We start from the raw sequence: 18112 nt of genomic DNA on the forward strand, positions 1-18112 counted from the left end.
CTGACAATGAAACTTTGTCATCTTTATAATTAACCCTGTTATTTAAATACTTCCATGGATATCATTGACAATTTCATAGCCCTTGGTTCTCTTACTTTTCCATTTCAGCTTCCTGCACTGCAGTGACTCCCAGGGGCGTGACTAATTTCACTTTTCCATTTAATTGAGAGCTTGTTTCTGACCTTGTGTGTTTAACTGTAGCTTGGCCAGCTGCTCGGTGCCTTGTCACTGCCCAGAATGCACCTGTCAGGCCTTTTCTTTTCCTCCTAGGGAATTTAGAGAACATCTATGACCAGCTCTTTTTCCAAAAACATTTCCATGACCGTGAGGTGGTGTGGGTTTTCTGTATTTCTGTGTGTTGTGTGTCCACCTCCCCCCTAAGGAATTCACCCAGAAACTCTTGGTACCTATGTATCACTTCTATGTTTCCATCAGTAAGGGCTTCTCTGAGAGCCTGTGGTGATGTTTCCTTTGCCACTTCTCGGCAGCTACGGGGAGTAGATTCCCTTCCCCTCCCTTGCTAAATATCCCTGCTCTGCCAGTGATGCCTGGATGGAAAAGGAGCTAGTGAAGCTTGTGAACAGTGAAAGATCAGGGATGAAGGGAATGATGATGCTGGAAGCCCACCCCCCTCTCAGGATGAGCTGTAACCCTGACCAGAAGCAAGGGGACAGTGATCTTCAGCAGCACTGAGCCTGTCTTTGCCTGGAAGGTGAGTAAATATACAAACACACGTGTGGAAACAGTGAAGTTGTGGCTGTCCCATCCCTGGAAGTGCTCAAGGCCAGGTTGGACAGGGCTTGGAGCCACCTGGTCCTGTGCAAGTTGTCCCTGCCATGGCTGGAACTGGATGATTTGGGAGGTCCTTTCCAACCCATGCTGTTCTATGAAGTTCCTTTGTGTGCTCTTCCTGCATCATATTAAATGTGCTAAATGCCTCCAGACATGCCAGCTCCCTGACCCAGCCATGTCCCACCCTCATCTTCATCACATCTCCAGGAGCTGGGCCCTTGCAGCCACTGCCTCCTGGTGTGTGACCCGGGCTGTGATAATCCAGGGGTGATAATGCAGAGCTCTGTTCTGTCCCACACGTGTGCACAGCCCTGGTAACGTTTACAGTGGCAGTGCTGCTCCCAGGGCACACAGAGAAGGGTCATTGTGGCTGGAGTCAAACAGGGATTTGTGCTGCTGGGAACAGCCTCTGCAATCCCCCACTGGGCCACTGCTCTTTAAAATAATGATTCTGGTTTGAAAATTATTCTAGGTGCCATTCCTGGCCAGAACAGGGTGAGCACAGACCCCAGCAGGGCAATTCTAGAGCTGCTTCCACATTGAGGCTCTCAGGGTCCCTTTGATCATTGGTCATCAATACCAGCACTGAAATAGGGGACACAAAGCAGACATTGAGAGTGGCAGCCAGGCTCCAGCACCCTGAGGATCATCCTGGAAACAAAAGTCAAACTTGACAGCAGGCTGGGAAAAGCCAGAGGGATTTGTGAGTGCCCCTGTGCTCTGAGGAGGATCCTGGTTTGGGGTTCTGTCAGCAGGCAGGGCTGGGGCCACACGTTAGGACAGGAGGAGGGAGGTTTGCAGGTGTTGGAGCAGAGTTTAAATTTAATGAAGTAGTAAAAATGTAAGTAAGCTGCCCCTGAAACTGGGGAAGGGGAAGACAAGCAGCACTCTGGAGAACTGTGCCAAAAATCAACAGGCTTGGGTGAAGTGCCACCCGTTGCAGGGTGACAGGACCAGGGCAGCAAAGCTGAGGGCAGCTCCAGGGTCAGGGGTACACACAGCTGAAGTGTTTTCTTCTATTTTTGACAAGGAATCCAAGGAAACGAGCCTTCCCCACTGGCTGAAAGCACCAGCAGCCTCTCTCCAGCCTGAGCAGTGTCCCTGTGCCTCCTGCACAGGAGCCGGGTCCTGCTGGATCTGCTCTGACACCTGCCAGGGCAATGAAAGGGAACGTGCCTATTCTGGAGACAGCTCCCCTCGGTGCACAGCCTGGGGCTTTGTCCTGGACATTCTTGCTCTCCCCGGTGCTCCAGGCCTGGCAGAGGCACGTGCCAGCCTGGCAGAGGTGGCACAGGGAGGACCTGGGCATGTCCAGGCAGGTGTGAGTGTGGCAGAGCACGAGCAGGAGGTGAAGCCAATCAGCTGAAACGGAGCAGAGGCTCAGGCCCAGCTGTGGTTACAGCAACGAGCTCCGTGCAGAGCAGAGGAACTCATGGCCCAGGGCAAGGACACGGGCTCAGGGACCTGGGAGGAGCTGGATGTGGGGATTGCTGTGGCACCACAGGCTGACTAACAGGAGATGGCATTGATATTTCCATTCAACGGGAAACCAGTTCCAAACCTGTGGTGTCTGGGCAGACTTGGCAGCACGAGTGGTAATGATGAGTCCTGCAAAAAATCATGGGAGATTATTGAGCCTGAGCTGGAGAGGGGCTGGGAGCAGAGACCCCAGCCTGGTTTGATTTCATTTTGGGGGGAGCTGTCCCCCTGCAGAGCCTCAGCTGTGTCACTGCTGTTCCCGTCTCCTGTCTGTCTCACCCACCCCTGCAAATCTGCCTGAGGGGCCAGGAGGAGTGACTGCAAGGAGAGAAGTGAGCTGCAGAAGGGAAAAAAAGGAATCGAGTGGGTGGAAATTCATGTGTGACTGTGAGAGGTGCAACGCAGTGAGGAAAAGTACTGTTCCACTCTGAAATAGCTGTGTCTGAAATCATGTTCTACTCGTGAGCGCTCGGTGGAGGGGGCACTGTCACGCTGAAGGTGTCACCAGGGCTGTTTGCTGCAGTCACATGGAGAAGTTTCAGACAAGAATGTGCCCACAGCACATCTCAGGGTAGCACAGGAGAAGGGAAAGCCCTTGGTGTCTACCCTAGGGCTGTATTCACAGCCAAGGAAAGGTCCAAGGTCAAGGATCAGCCCTCTTGGAGGGCCGTCAGTACAACAGGTCAACACACACCCTTTGCTTTACAATGGGGAATTCAAGGGCATTCCTTATGGTGGTCTAATGGATTATCTGGAGCAGGGTTGTTTTATTTTTGCCATCTACAATGCCTCATCTGTGTCTAGCCCAATAAAAAGAGTCCTGGGAGCAAGGAAGATGTGAGTGTGATATACAGCCACATAACAAGTAGACCTTGAACATTGCTGCCCGAGGGCAATTCCAGGAAACCTCTGCTGCAGCTCCTGCATTCTGGCAGTCAGGATGCCTGCTGCTGCTGCTGTCTCCTGGGCTTTGATGAAATGCATTAGTGCCCCAGTGGGTGCTTTTCCACCCTCCCTGGCCCTCTAACACGGGTTCTGGTTTTCACAGGGTGGGACAGGGCAGCTGGGGGAGGGAGGCTCCGAGATCCCCCGAGGAGAGCCGGGGCTGAGGGTTCATCTCCCCGGTGAGGCCCGGGGTCCGTGTGCAGGGGTTGAGCTGGGGGCAGCCCCGCCGCGGGGCTCGGAGCTGCCGTGCGGGGATGGGGACGGGGCTGGCTCCTCGCCTCCCGCTCCCGCTGTCACTCCAGCTTTCCCTGCGTGCTGAACTTGACTGGCAGGACGCTTTCCCGGAGGAGAAGGGGCTCCTTCTGCCGTGTTAGCCATGGATGTGTCACGGCAGCCGGTGACAATGCAGCCGCCGTGAGGAGGGGATGCGGAGGTGGGAGGATGCTGTGCTCAGATCAGGGAGCTGATCCAGCTGAAAGCTCTCTCTGGAAAGAGTTGCTGTTATTCAAACAAACCGGTTGGATCCAGCTGGTTGTGGGACCCACCCAGAGATAACGCTGGGGAGAGCAGCTGGGGCTGGGCTGAGCTGATGCTACTGCAGGGAGAGAACCCCAGACTGGTTTGGGATGGAAAGGGCCTCAAAGCCCCTCCAGTGCCACCCCTGCCATGGCAGGGACACCTCCCACTGTCCCAGGGGCTCCCAGCCCTGTCCAGCCTGGCCTTGGGCACTGCCAGGGATCCAGGGGCAGCCCCAGCTGCTCTGGGCACCCTGTGCCAGTACCTGCCCACCCTCCCAGGGAAGGATTTCTTCCCAATATCCCATCTAACCCTGCCCTCTGGCAGTCTGCCCCTTCCTTCCACACCCCCACCCCTGCACCAGCAGTTATTTGATCCAGAGTCACCTAATCTAGGTAGAAACTGCTCACTCTTTTTTTTTTTTTTTTTTTAATGCTGGAGTAGTTTTCTGCAGATGTTCCCTGAGTGAGTGAGCTGTGGGATGTGGGCTGGTGAGTGAGGGAGAATGTGCTAATGTGTGGTCAAGGACGGCTCAGGGGTGGGAGTGTGGGATTAGGGCAGCCACAGCTTTCCTCTGTGGGAAGGATGTGTGAGCACAGCCCTGCAGAGGCTGGCAGGAGGTCTGGCTGTGGCCGGGGCTCTGTCCTGTGCTGCTGGATCCCTACACCCTGTCCAGCTGACCCTGCTCACTTGGGGTGAGACAGCCCAGCTGCTTGAAACTATAAATCAAAGCAGGCAAACATGGCAGGGATTACAGAGGGATGCAAGCTGTTGTCATCCACAGGCAGGAGGATGTGGAAGTCTGGGTGTTTGTTTGCTTATTTTTCCTTTCAGTGATGAACGTTCTCAGGAGTGTGGTGGGATTCTTGGGGTGTCTGTGCAGGGCCATGAGCTGGGCTCGATGATCGCTGTTTGTCAGGATATTCTATGGTATTCTTTTGCAGTTTGGATGCACAATCCCAGGGAAATGGGACTGGAAGATGTCCATGGCTGTTCCTCCCCAGTCCTGCTGCTCTGCTCCCACATTTGGAGCTCAAACACAGCGAGTGTCTCCTGCTGAATGCAGCCAGAAAAAGGGGAGAAGATTCCTCAATGCCTGCCTGAGGCCTCAGTCCCAGTGGTATGTATGGTGCTTCATGTGTGGCAGAGCTTTGTATGGCCTCGATTCTGTCCCCATCAGGAAATGACAGTCTGAGCATCATCATTTTCTGTGGTTCTGGAAAAGTGCTGAAAAAAATTCAATTTTGATCCCCAGATATTTGCATCCTCTAAGGCATTGTCCTATAAATCTAGTTACAGGTTCTTCTCTATTAGCAGTAAGTGCTGGAGCACTTTTAAATATGAACAATGGTGATGGAGAAGGATAAAACCAAAATAGTGCTCCTATGGCTTTGTGCAGGGTAGAATTAGGGAGCATAATCCAAATAATAACATCTCATGCTTTTATGGGGCTGTGTGCATATGGCGTAAATGACAGCTCATTAAACTTTATATCCTGCCTACAAGATAAGCATGTAATTAGTATTACATCCTTTTTTATAATTAGGAGGCCTCATCCAAAAAAATGTGGCTCACAAGCCATATTTGAAGGCGGTGACTCAGCCTGAATTAGGCTGTGTTGTGAGGATGGAGAGGATCATGCTTTAGAGGACTGAAAAAACAGAGACAAAAGGTTGAGCTGGTGTCAGGCTCCTGTGCCCGCACCCACCCGCTGGAAAACACAGGTGGATGAACTTAACACCAGGAGTGGCCGGAGCCGGTGCTGCCAGCCCCAGCTTTGTGCCGGGGGATGCTCCGGGAGCGCTGGCCCGGTGCCGGTCACGGCTGAGCTGACAGCAACGCTCGGTGCCAGCGGGGCTCGCCTTGCCCGGGGCGGCTGAGCGGGGCACACGGGGACCGCAGCCCCCCAGGGACTGTCCGCAGGTGTGGCTGTTTGTCCGCAGGTGCGGCTGTTTGTCACGGCCCGGGGGGACAGGTCCCAGCCTCACAGCCTGGGGGGACAGGTCCCAGCTCCGGGGGGACAGGTCACAGCCAGGGAGACAGGTCACCACCGGCATCCCTGCGGCTCCGGCTTGGGGCGCTGCGCTCCCGCCTGGGTGCCGGTGCTGGGTTTATTTTGGGGTTTATTTTGGGGTTTGCCCGGGCCGCGGGGATGGCGGTGGCTCTGGCGGTGTGTCCCCTTGTCCTGGATCAGCCGCCCCGGCCCCGCGGGGAGGAGCAGCTGCTGTGCGCCCGCTCCGGGGAGCTCCCGGCCGGGGAAGGAGGCGGCGAGCCGGCTGCTGGCCCGGGCCGCATTCCTGGCGTGCTCCTCAAGGCTGTGGGGAGAAGCCAGCGGGGCTGTGTGTGCGGCGACAGCCATCGTCTGGGGGGAGAAGTGACGGCATCCATCCTCTATGGAGGGAAGTGGTGACGGCATCGTCCGTGGGCCGATGCTTTTGGGGACACGGTGCGGGACAGGGCCCCACAGCTCCTCCCGCGGCCGCTCCACATCCAGCCCTTCCAGGAGATTACGGCTTCATTCTCTCAGATCACACCACTAAGCCCGGGCGATAATCTCCCGCACAGATGTGCGATGATGGGAGCAGAAACGTGCGAGCCGCCACCCGGCCGGGCGCGGGGCGGGCCGGAGCGGCGCTCCCGCAGGCCGGGCGCGGGTTTCCCGGCGGCGGGGCCGGGCCGGGTCACGAGGAGCGGGACGGGAGCGGGGCAGGGAAGGGCCGGGCCCGCCCCGGGCAGAGGCGGCTCCGCAGCGGCGGCGCCGGCCCAGGTGCGGGAGCGGCGGTGAGGGCACGGCCCCGCCCCGCCCCAGCAGCTGATTGGTCGAGCGGGCGAAGGGGGCGGGGAGAGACGGTGGCGGCGCACGCCCATTGGTCGGCAGCGTGAGGGGCGTGGCGCGGGCGGGCCCGGCCCGGGCGGGGCCCCAGCGCGGCCGCAGCGGCTCCGCCCCCACGCGGCTCCGCTCCCGCCGCTCCCCGGCCCCGCTCCCGGCTCGGCTCGGCTCGGCCTGGCCCGGCACCGCGCTCCCGCCGCCCGCCCGCATCGGCGGCCGCGCGCCTCGCCCCAAAAGCCCTTCCGTTCTGCATCTTCTCCGGATTTTTGCGTGCTCGCCCCCGCCGTGCCGGGCAGCATGGGGCTGCCGGCGCTGGAGTTCAGCGAGTGCTGCCTGGACAGTCCGCAGTTCCGGGAGCGGCTGCGCTTCCACGAGGCCGAGCTGGAGAGGACCAACAAGTTCATCAAGGAGCTCATCAAGGACGGGAAGTCGCTCGTCGCCGCCCTCAAGAGTAAGTGCGGGGCTGGGGGCGGCCCTGCGGGACCCCGCGACCCCCGCCCGGCCCCGGCCCTGCCCGCCCGCCGAGCCCCGCCCGGCCCGCGCTGCCCCCGCCACGGGGCTGCTCCATCCGGGACCACCCGCGCCCGCCCGAGCCCCCCCTGCGGGCCGGGCCCCGGGGCCGTGCCTGCTCCGGCTCCTGGTCCGGTCCAGCGGGACGCGCGCGGTGCTCCGGGATGTGCTGGCCGTGGTCCATGGACACACGCGCGGTCCTGGTTCTGGTCCATCAGCACAGGCACGGGCCGTGCCCCGGTCCAGGCAGGCATGTGTGCTCCATCAGGGTGCATCCATCGGGACGTGCAGGGCTCCGGCCCTGCTCCATCGGGATGTGCGTGGCCGCGGTCCGTTGGCACGTGTGTGGTTCTGGTCCTGGCCCAGCAGGTCCCGCTCCGCGGCCCTCGGGGGTCGCATCCTTTGGGGGCGGCTTTTGGGGCGATGCGTTGGTGCCTGGTTCCCCTGTCCCCCGGCTGCCCTCTGCCCCGTGTCCCACCAGGGTCGGGGTGTCCCCCGGGGTGTCCCCCAGGCTGTGCCGGGCTGACCCCTCCAGGGCCATTCCCGACTGTGACCAGAGGGCCCCTCCAGGGCTGTCCTCTGTCTCCAGGGGAAGCGGAGATGGCTGCAAAGCTGCAAACCGGGGAGGAGCGGTCCGGGTGGGTGGGAGGGGGATGCAGCGATGCAGCTGTGGCTCCGGGGCTGGGGACACCCTCACCTGTGGCTGCCAGCGTCCCGGTCCTCCCTGATGCCCGGGCTGGGCTGCTCCTGTCCCCACGGCCGGGGCTGGGGACACCTCTGCATGGCTGCCAGCGTTGGCTGGGCTGTGCCCTCGGGTGCTGTGCCCTCGGGTGCTGTGCTCCCCAAGCTGTGTCTCTGCTGTTCCCTCATGAGGTCATTGGGGTTTTCTCTGTTTTTAAGTTTATTTCACCCAAATCACAGGGTGTTTCTCTATCCAGGGGTGCCTGTACCCAGCACGCTGGCAGCACACGTGGTCACCAGTCTGTGCCATGGGGTGACAGGGGCACGTCACAAACGCAGGTGCCATGGAGCCCCTGCAGCATCACCTGCCGTGAGCCAGCCTGGTTGGGGTCACTGTGGGGCAGCGAGGTCACCCCAGGGTGCATGGGCAGGTGAAGCCTTCCCAGCACCCTGTCCATTCCCAGAAGGGCTGATTCCTGCTCCCTCCCCTCTGATCTCACACCGAGCCCCATGGGTGTAGTTCCTCTGTGCTGAAGTAGCAGCTGGTAACATCTGGCTTACAGGGACTCCCATTGTACCAATTCTTGGCATTTGGGGTTAAAAGAATCTCAAACCCGACAGCTGTGGGTGCATTTATGGTTCTGCAGGTCTGAGCTGTGTTCTGCTGTGGAGCTTTTGCTGAAGGCTGTAGCATTCATTTTACCCCAGCACAAACCCTACAGCGCTGCTCTTCACAGAAATACATTTTGGGAGTGAGCTGGTGAGTCCTGAGATGTCTCTAGGCTTAGTCAGTCAGCTTGCAGCAGGTGCTGGCTGAGGTGCTGGCTGTGCTCAGGCCCTGGGCCGCTGTGTGCAGTATTTTGGGGTGTGCTGTGAGCCCCTGTGGGCTCGTGGCTGCCAGTGGGCTCCTGTCCCCTGGCCGTGGCCGTGGCCGTGCTGCACACCCCAGCACGGGCAGGAAGAACGCTCGCTGGCCTCTGGAGATAAGGATGTTTTTATGGCTGAATTGTTTTGTAGCTCCTATTGAATGTGTTCCTGGATTAGCCCTTAATTCCTGCACAGGGCTGGGGGGAGTTCCAGTGGTGCCCAGGCTGCAGGGACAGGAATAATGCTGATTCTGCTGCAGGGTAAATCAGTGCCTGCCCTGCCTGCCCTGGGGCCACCTCCCTGGCATGGGTGGCACCGAGGTGGCCCCAGGTGCTCTGGGGGAGGGTTTGGGCCATGTGGGGCAGGGAGGCTGGGAAGGGCTGTTCCCTCCCTGGCTGGGATGCTCGGCCCTCTGTGCATCCTCCTCCTGCTGTAGGGGTGATGACTTGAGGGGCTGTGGGGCTGTGATGGATCCCTGGTGCTGGGTGGGATCTGGGCTGGCTCTTCCCACCTGTGTCGCCCTCAGTGTGACGGGTCCAAGGTCTGATGTGTTGTGTGAGCCCTTCCAGACCATCCCAGTGTCCAGCAGCAGGGATGGAGATGCTGCAGGGGTGAGGAGCTGCTGTGCTGCCTGTTGCTGGCTGCTGTATCTGTGTCACTGCTGCAGGGGCTGGGGTGTCACCCCCATGAGCCAGTGCACATCTGGGGCCATTCCTGACTGTGACCAGGGATTTGCTTTTCTCAGCCAGCTTTTGTTTTTCAGTGGTGTTTCCAAGTGGTTCTGGTTTGCCTCCCCATGGCTGGGCATGGTGGCCTTATCTCACTGTCATTGTCTCCATGCTGCTCCTCAGCTGCTGCTGTGACCCGTGGCTGTGGAGCTGGGCAGGCTGGGGGCAGCAGACCCCTGGCTCAGGACGTGCTGCCTGTGAGTGAGTGAGGGGTGCTGGGGGTCTCTGGGCCCTTGGGCAGTCACTGCCTGCAGCCAGAGTTACGTGAGGTCTTGGCAATATCCTCTCTCCTTTTCCTTCCTCTTGCCTCTTCTGCTGAACGTTTCACATCCTCTTTGTCTGAAGGCAGGCGTGGGGACAGCGTGTAACTGTGCTGCTGCTGAGGGGCTGCTGGGGCTGGGCAGAGCAGGGGAGGAAGATGAGGAGGGAGGAAGAGCCCTCTGCAGAGCTGGGCAGGAGCAATGCACGGGCATGCAGGGACGGTGAGATTGGAGTAAGGACACGGAACAAAGTCTCTGCCAGGGTTTGCTGAAAGGGCTGTTCTGCCCTGCTTTTGCCCTCAATGTAGGTACAGAGAGAAATAGGAATGATTCACAGCACTTTCTCCTTCCCTGAGAAGAAAGAATAAATTCAGAAGGTTAAAAATGATCCTCATTTGCTCAAGGGCTGGTCTTGCTAAATATCCTCAGATGCCAAGGGCATCTCTGGAGTGTGTGTGTCTGTGTGTACATAAATGCTGTTGGATCTTTTTCCCCCAGCGAGTTTCTGTGCCTGTTTCCATTGTCTCCCTTTGCTGCTTGGCTGGTATTCAGTGACCTGGTTTTCAGCAAAACGTGTCCCTCTTCCTCCCTGATCCACCATCCATAAATTATTCAGAAAGTTTTGCAGATGCAGAGACTTCAAGTGTGACATAAATAATGAACTCGAAGCCTGGATGCCGTGAAAGGCGTTCTCCATCCAGCACAGGAGCTGTGGTGACCATCGGGAGCAGGGATGCTGAAGGATTTTCTCCCTTTGCGTGTCCCTGTGCCTGTGTGAGGGCCAGGCAGGCAGCCGGTGGCTGCTCCCTGTGCTGGCATCACCTCCAGCCCCTGTGCTGGCACGGAGCGGGAGCCGAGCCCGGGCACCCGGAGGGCGAAGGGGAGATGCCCACAGCTCGCTTTGGGAAGCCAGCAGCACACCCAGGGACAGAGGACGTGGGGCTGCAGGGCTGCCAGCCATTGCCTCCCCCGTGCTGTAGCACAGGGCTGAGCCTGGCACCCTCCTCCTCCTCCCTGTGCTGTGTCCCGCTGGCCCTGGGTGCAGCCTGGTGCCCTGCCACGTTTCTGCTGGTTTGTTTTCCTTCTTCCAACTCCCAGGCACTAATTTGAAGCCACCAAAGCCATCCACGCCCTGGCTGCTGCCCTGCTCCCACGGCACAAACTGCAATTTGTGTGCTGGGCTGGGCTGGGGTGGCTCTGTGAGCCCCCTCCCCAGCAGGGCACACGGGCTGGGTCCCAGTGGGGCTGTGCCGTGCCCTGGGCTCCCACGGGAAGGGCACAGCTGGGCTGGTTTGGTGTTCTGGGTCATTTTTTTGGCCAGGTCGCTGCAGAGCTCAGCGAGGAGGGACAGGACTGAGGGGTGATGCTGGGCTGGGCCTGGATCCTGCAGTGCCTGGGAGCTCCTCTGGCTTCCCAGGGCCCATGCTGGGCACTGTCCCACAGGTCCCACGCCAGCTCTGCCCCCACCAACGTGTCCCATGTGGCTGTGGGGAGCAGCTGGGGCTGCCCCTGCTCCCAGCTGAGGTTTGCTGTCAGAGAGGTGTGGTGTCCCTTCTGTCTGTGCCTGCAGGGTGTGATTCCAATGAGCTGACCCCTGTGTGCCTGCCCTGTCCTGTGCTGCCACCATGGGAATGCCAGCAGGGCTTTTGCTGCAGCCCTGGGGTGTTTCCTGCTCTGGGGCTGCTGTGCAGCTCTACACGTGCAGTGGGGCAGTTCCTGGTGGTGCTGTTGGTGTTCCAGACTCGGGGATGTGCTTGCTCACGGGTTCTGTTCCACATCTCCGCAGCTGCTTGGTGAAACTGAGCCTTCATGAGGTGTCTGTGCCCGTGGCTGGGGGCTGGCAGTGCCTGTCCTGGATGGAGCTGCCCCTGGATCTGCAACAGAAGCGAAAGTGAAACTTCTGCCCTGTGTTTATTTAATTCAATTGACACAAACAAGGCTGAGGGGGTGATAAGGAAGCTGACGGGGATTGCCCACTTTGCCACTTTGTCATTGTTTTTGCATCCTGCTCCCCGGGGCCCCTGCTTCAGCTCACCTGGCTGGGTGGGCAAGGGGCAGGTAGAGCACAGGCTGCCGTGCCCTGCAGGGACACAGGCCCTGGCTGTGCTGAGCATGGCCCCACTCTGGGGCTGCTTTGTGACCTGCTGCCATCTGGGGTGACAGGTCCCCGTGCCCCAGGGTTTGGTGCCGGGGAGAAGGAATCCAAAGCCCATCTTAGGTTATTTTCATCCTTCTTGCCCTTCTGGTCCCTGAAGAAAACAGCCACAACCCAAACCTTCTCACCACCTTGGTGCACAGGTTTGGGCCTGGCCTTTCCAGGAGCAGCCCCTGGTTGTGCAGGTGCAAACCTGAGCGCTCAGAGCTGTGCTCCTGCCCAGGCAGGAGGGTGCTGGGCTCTGCAGGCTCCAATTTGGAGGAGAAGGAGCCCTGTGCTTCCTGGAGGGTGCAGAACCAGCAGTCAGCACCTGGCTGGGTTGCTGTGACCGTTGGCACTCGTCCTGCTCGGGTTGTGCTGTGAGAGATGGGGCTGGGCTGTGGTGGTGGGGGCAGCCCAGGTGAGTCACCCGTGCCTGCCCAGGGCTGAGCCTGGCACCCTCCTGTGCCTGCCCAGGGCTGAGCCTGGCACCCTCCTGTCCTTCCCTTGCTGCAGGGAGGGTTTCCTGGAGCATCCATGCCTTTCCCAAGGAGCTCTGACACTTGGTTCCATGCTTGGAAAGGCAGGGGAAGGTCCCCTCCTGCCCCCCCAGGCTCCCCTGGGCTCTCCCTCTGCCTTGCAAACCACAGGGAAAGCACGTGGCTTTGGGGTTGGCTGGTAAACTGATTGACTTTGATTCTTTCCTGCTTTGTTCACTCAGCTGAGGTGCAATGTGTAACAAGGCTTTCCTGTGTCAGGGTGCATTTCCCCCTCCTCATTCCTGTAGGAAATGGTTGGTGTAGGGAATACTTGGGGCTGTGGAGGAGGGACATGGTTATGGCTCAGCCAGTCCTGCACCAGCAGAGCCACAGGCACCAAGGACTTCTCCTCCTTTGCATGACCTGTGTGGCTTGTGCAGCCACATCTTGAATAACTTGTCTGGGATTTTATTCAAATGAGGGACAGGACAGGTGATAATACTGTGCTTCAGTTTTAGCACAAGCTGATCCTCCTCTTCCTCCACAGTGGAAATTAGCAGCAGGAGCATATTCCTGCTTGGGAGGTGCTCTTGGTGATGGTGGGGTCTGCACTGTGAGCCCTGAGGGACCAGCAGGGCTGGCAGGGCTGGCTCCAGGGGGCTGCACCCTTATCCCACCCAGCAGGGGCTGCACCCTTATCCCACCCGGCCCTGCTGAGTGTCAGAGGGAGCTCTCCCTGCTGGGTGCTGCAGTGGTTCCCTGTGTGCCCTGCCGTGGCTGTGGTCCATGCAGGAGGATCCTCACACCCAGGGCACATTCCCCCATCTCCCAGGGGATCCCAGCCCAGCCAGGACCCCCCGTTGCTGGCAGGTTTGGGGACTGATGGAGGGAGCCAGGGAGGGCAGGGTGGGCTCTGGGGTCCTGCAGGAGGCACTGGGTGGGCTGTGGGGCTGGGCTGGAGCCGGGTCTGGCTGTCAGCAGCACTGACAGGGAGCCCCGTGAGCACCAGGGCTGGGTGTGCAGGAGAGCCTGTGTTCATGATTCCATCTTTTACACTCTGCTGACAGAAGGCTCGTTAACAGGGCTGGGAGATCTCTGTAATTGTGGGAGCATGCCACAGAGCACCTCTGGGCACAATAGCTGGGGTGGGGACAGAGCCTGGGGGAGCTGCAGGACCTGTGCTGAGCTCGTGTGCCATGCCAGGCTAAACCCAGCCTTTTGGGATGGCAGGGGATGGCCTGGGATAAGGGGCAGCTCTGAGGGGCAGGGGCTGGCACTGCCAGAGCTGGAGGAGGCTGAGAGTGCACACCTGTGTGCAGGGAGGGAGCATGCCACAGGGTGGGCCTGGGGAGGGGCTGTGAAGGGCCAGCTTGGATGTCCCTGTGTGCCTCCAGCACCAGGAGTCACCCACAAGCTGTGTCCTGCTCATGCCTCCAGCATGGAGCAGATGTGCCTGATTTGGGTCAGGAGGCTGTTTTCCCAGGGCTGCAGATGTGCTGGCACAGCTTGAATCATCTGTCTCCATTTGTTTCTGCAGTGCTGCCAGGCCCAGAGGTGTGTGGCATCACCTGTGGCGTGTGTGGCATCACCTGTGTGCCCTGGACACGGGCTGGGAGCAGTGGGCTCTTTAGGTTTCCCTTTTAGGTTTCCCTTTCTCCCTTTGCTTTGCTGTAGCAGCTCGCAGTGGTGTTGGGAATCTGAGTGAGGAAATGCCGTTCCCATGGAGCTGTGGAGGCTGGGAGGTGCCCACTGTCCCTGTGCCGTCCCTGTGCCCTCTGCAGGCTGGCACATGGTGCCCACTGTCCCTGTGCCGTCCCTGTGCCGTCCCTGTGCCGTCCCTGTGCCGTCCCTGTGCCGTCCCTGTGCCCTCTGCAGGCTGGCACACTTGGTGCTTCCCTGGCTGATTCAGTACCAGGGATGGCATGGGGCAAGGCAGTTCTGCCCATGCTGGGTGCCAGACCCTCCCTGGCTGGCACAGGGGGACCACCAACCCCTTTGTTTGTGCCCTAAAATCGGGGTGTGCCTCTCCCTGAAGGCCAGGAGCCACAAACCAGGGCAGGGCTGCTCAGGGGCTGGCATTCCTGCACGTGGCAGAGGGGCAGCAGTGGTGCCAAACAAGCCCTGTGGTTCTGGTTTGGGGCATTCTGGGCCCCTTTGCAGCATCCAGCAGTGGGACAGGCTGTGCCAGGCATCCATGGCTGGTTTGGGTTACTTCATCCCCACTTTTCCTGGCTGTGATGAGTATGATGAGTAGCTGTAGCGTGATCGTGGTGGGTGGGAGGGGAGGCAGAGCGAGGGGGAGCTGTAGGAACCTGCACAGCTTGTTCACTGTGCTGTGAATCATCCCCTCCTCCTCCCCCGGGCACGCCAGCGGCTGTCACCGCCGGGGACAGGCGTGTCTTCCATGGCTGCCTGGGACAGGGGTGCTCTCCTGGGACAGGGATGCTCTCCCTGCCTTCCTGGGACAGGGATGCTCTCCCTGCCTTCCTGGGACAGGGATGTTTTCTCTATTTTCCTGGGACAGGGATGTTTTCTCTGTTTTCCTGGGACAAGGGTGTTTTCTCTGTTTTCCTGGGACAGGGATGCTTTCCCAGTTTTCCTGGGACAGGGATGCTCTCCCTGCCTTCCTGGGACAGGGATGCTCTCCTGGGACAGGGATGCTCTCCCTGCCTTCCTGGGACAGGGATGTTTTCTCTATTTTCCTGGGACAGGGATGTTTTCTCTGTTTTCCTGGGACAAGGGTGTTTTCTCTGTTTTCCTGGGACAGGGATGCTTTCCCAGTTTTCCTGGGACAGGGATGCCCTCCCTGCTTTCCTGGCATGCTCCCCATGCCAAAGGTGCTTCCACCTGCTCTGTGCAAGCACTGGTGGCCTTGGGCCCATGGGCTCCTGCCCAGTGTGGGTCTTTAGGGCATCTCCCCGGCTGTAAGTGGCAAGGATGTTCATGGCAAGGATGGTATCCAGCGTGGCTTGGAGGAGCTGGGAATTGCTCCTCTGCCTCGGCTCCCAGTGGGAGCCAGGGGGTCCTGGCATGCCAGGGTGCAGGGGGTGTGCTGGGATGCCCTGGGCACCAAGGGGGAAGGGGATGCTGTGCCCTGGTGCCAGGCAGGTTTCCAGCACTGCAGCCTCCAGACCATCTGGCCCTGGCACAGGGAGCGGCGGGGACCAGGGACAGCCCAGGGCTGGGGCTGCCTCCTCAGCCTTCCTCCCCTGCCTCCTCAGCCTTCCTGCCCTGCCTCCTCAGCCTTCCTGCCCTGCCTCCTCAGCCTTCCTGCCCTGCCTCCTCAGCCTCCTCCCCTGCCTCCTCAGCCTTCCTGCCCTGCCTCCTCAGCCCTCCCTGCACCCTCAGGCAGGGCTGGGAGCAGCCTGGGACAGTGGAGGGTGTCCCTGCCCATGGCAGGGGTGGAATGAGATGAGCTTTGAGCTCCCTCCCAAGCCAGGCCAGCCTGGCATTCCACGATCCACAGTGAGGGAGGTGTGAATGGTTCTCTGGGCCGAGTGACCTGTAAAAAGAGCTGGCGTGTGCCTTTTCCCAGCACTGCCTGCTAGGCTGTGCCTGTGCTGGATTTTCATTCTGTTTCTCGCTGAAGCAGCGTCTGCCCAGAGCGATGCCCTCGCTGAGTGCTGGTTGCTAAGCAATGTTTTACAAAAAACCCAACCATTGCAGAGCAAAATATTGGGTGTTTCTCCCATGAATTCCAGGGGAAAGCCCAGGTTAAAGGCAGCGATTTCTTCCTGGAAAGGGCGGTCAGATACTGGCACAGGCTGCCCAGGGCAGTGGTGGAGTCACCATCCTGGAGGGGTTTTAGAGATGACGACAATGGTGATTGTTGGCTTTGGCAGTGCAGGGGGAACAGCAGGATGTGAGAATCTTGGAGGGCTTTTCCCACCTAAACTGTTCCATGGGTCTGTGCTACACCCTGGGCTGTGCATCCCTGTCCTCACCCTGCGTGCCTCCCTAAGCTCCACTGGAGATTTTAATTTATATCTCTCTTTTCCTGCCCAAGCAGGAAAAATTGACTCACTTGCCACTGATGTTCCTGCAAGCACAGTGGGATTTTTCCTGTTCTTACAGCTGAGGTGGAGGAGCACCGGCGACAAAAGGATTTCCGCAGCCTCCTTGGGAGGAGGAGGAGGAGGAGGAGGAGGAAGGAGGTTGTGCAGAGCAGTTCTGAGGGGCTGGGAGCTGCCCCTGCCCCTGCCCTGGCTGTGGCAAGAGCTCTGGGATGGGGACAGGGGGTGGGGTCAGGGGAGGCACTGCCCCGTGCCATGGCCTGGCTGGGATGTGCCAGGAGGGTCTCCTGTCCCTCCTGCCCACAGGGACAGGGCGTTGGTCCCCTCCCCACCTGGGGTCTCTGGGCCCATCTTCCCCTGGGGACCCCAATGCTTTGGTGCCTGCCCCTTGGGAAATCAAGGGAGCTCCCTGTGGCCCACCTATTAGCTAATTAGATTTAATAACTAACTAATCCAGAAGCAGGGCCAGTGCCTGAGGCAATCTGCTCTGGTCTGGCAGGGGCTCTGCCACAGCCCCCCCTGCCAGACCCCCTTCTGCTCCACTAATGGGCATTGCCTGGGTCAGGAGCAAATTTCTTCTGGATTAGTGTCCTCTAAATCGATTAGCTGTCTCGGGCAGGGCGTTCTGTCCTAATGAAATGTGATTCCAGGCTCCAGTCGATGAAATATTGTGGTGACAAGGGTAAAGTCATCTGCAGCCTTCCTGTGGGTCGTGCCAGGCTTTGGAGAGGAATCACAGAAATACACCATGACTGAGGATGGAAATGACCCCCAAGATTATCAAGTCCAGCCTGTGACCCATCACTGTCTTGTCAACCAGCCCGGAGCACAGGGTGCCACATCCAGTCCTTCCTTGGGCACCTCCAGGCATGGGGGCTCCAGCACCTCCCTGGGCAGCCCTTTCCCATGACTGACCATTCTTTCCAGAGGAAATTTCTCCTGATCCCGACCTGAACCTCTCCTGGCACTTGGAGGAGAAGCTACAGTTACTGGAGCAGTGTCATGCAGCGAGGGAATTGGGGGCCATGGGGAGCTGTGAGTAAAACAGCAAAACCTTTACTCACAGGTGTAAGGCTGGAGGCATTTACATGGCCTGCCTGGGGCGGTGGGGCAGTGTGCAGGTGGAGGGGAAATGTGATGTTCAAAGCCCTGCTTTTGGGAACAGCAGGCAGGAGTTGGGGTTTGAAGGTCAGGCACTCGGTGCAGTGGGACAGCTGTGCTCAGCAGGTCTGACATCTCTCTCTGAGCCAGCACTGTGCCCAAATCCCTGGCCTGACTGGGACACAGGGATTTTCACTGCTGCTTCCTCACATTGTGTGCTGGTGCAGCCGGCTGCCCGTGGAAATGCCAGCCAGGGTGGGAATTTTCCATTTCATTACCATGTCCCTGATGTTTTCCAGGCACTGAGGCTGTTGCCTGTGTTTGCTGTTTGGATGCATCCCTCCTCTGTGTTGGAGTGGTGAATATTTACACTCGATTTTATTCAGAGACCGTGCCTGCTCCCACCTGAGCTCCTGTTGCTCTGATGCCTGGCTCCCTGCCTGGCAGACTCTGTGCTGCAGGCTGGGACAGGCCGGGGGGTTCTGCCATAAAACAACACCAGGATGTGAACAAAAATAAGCACAGGGAAAAGTGCCAGACATGGGAGCTGGGTGGGGAAGTGGAGAAATCCCATTTTATTTTGTTTTGCTGCTAAGTGCACGAAACGCTCTGTGTCCAGCTCAGAGCCCGGGGATGGCATCGGGGGATGCTGCCCTGTGCTGGGGGCTGTGCCCCTCCAGGAGCTGCAGGCAGTGATGCTCTGGGGCTGTGGGAGGACTGGGGTGTGCCATGTGTGTGCAGAGCACCAGGGTTGGCAGGGCTCTGCTCAGTGCTGGG

General features: G+C 59.2%; 1 protein-coding gene across 1 annotated transcript in view; it reads left to right on the plus strand.

Annotated features, from left to right (window-relative positions):
- The first annotated feature begins 6708 nt into the window (after positions 1-6708).
- LOC118692195 (rho GTPase-activating protein 26-like) overlaps positions 6709-18112 on the plus strand; it is a 58200-nt gene continuing 46796 nt past the window's right edge. The window contains exon 1 of the mRNA XM_036391866.2: positions 6709-7013. Coding sequence (XP_036247759.2) covers positions 6860-7013 — 154 coding nt within the window. The 5' untranslated portion in view covers positions 6709-6859. The remainder of the gene's footprint in view (positions 7014-18112) is intronic.

The sequence above is a fragment of the Molothrus ater genome, chromosome 15, assembly GCF_012460135.2.
Source record: "Molothrus ater isolate BHLD 08-10-18 breed brown headed cowbird chromosome 15, BPBGC_Mater_1.1, whole genome shotgun sequence".
Classification (NCBI taxonomy): domain Eukaryota; kingdom Metazoa; phylum Chordata; class Aves; order Passeriformes; family Icteridae; genus Molothrus; species Molothrus ater.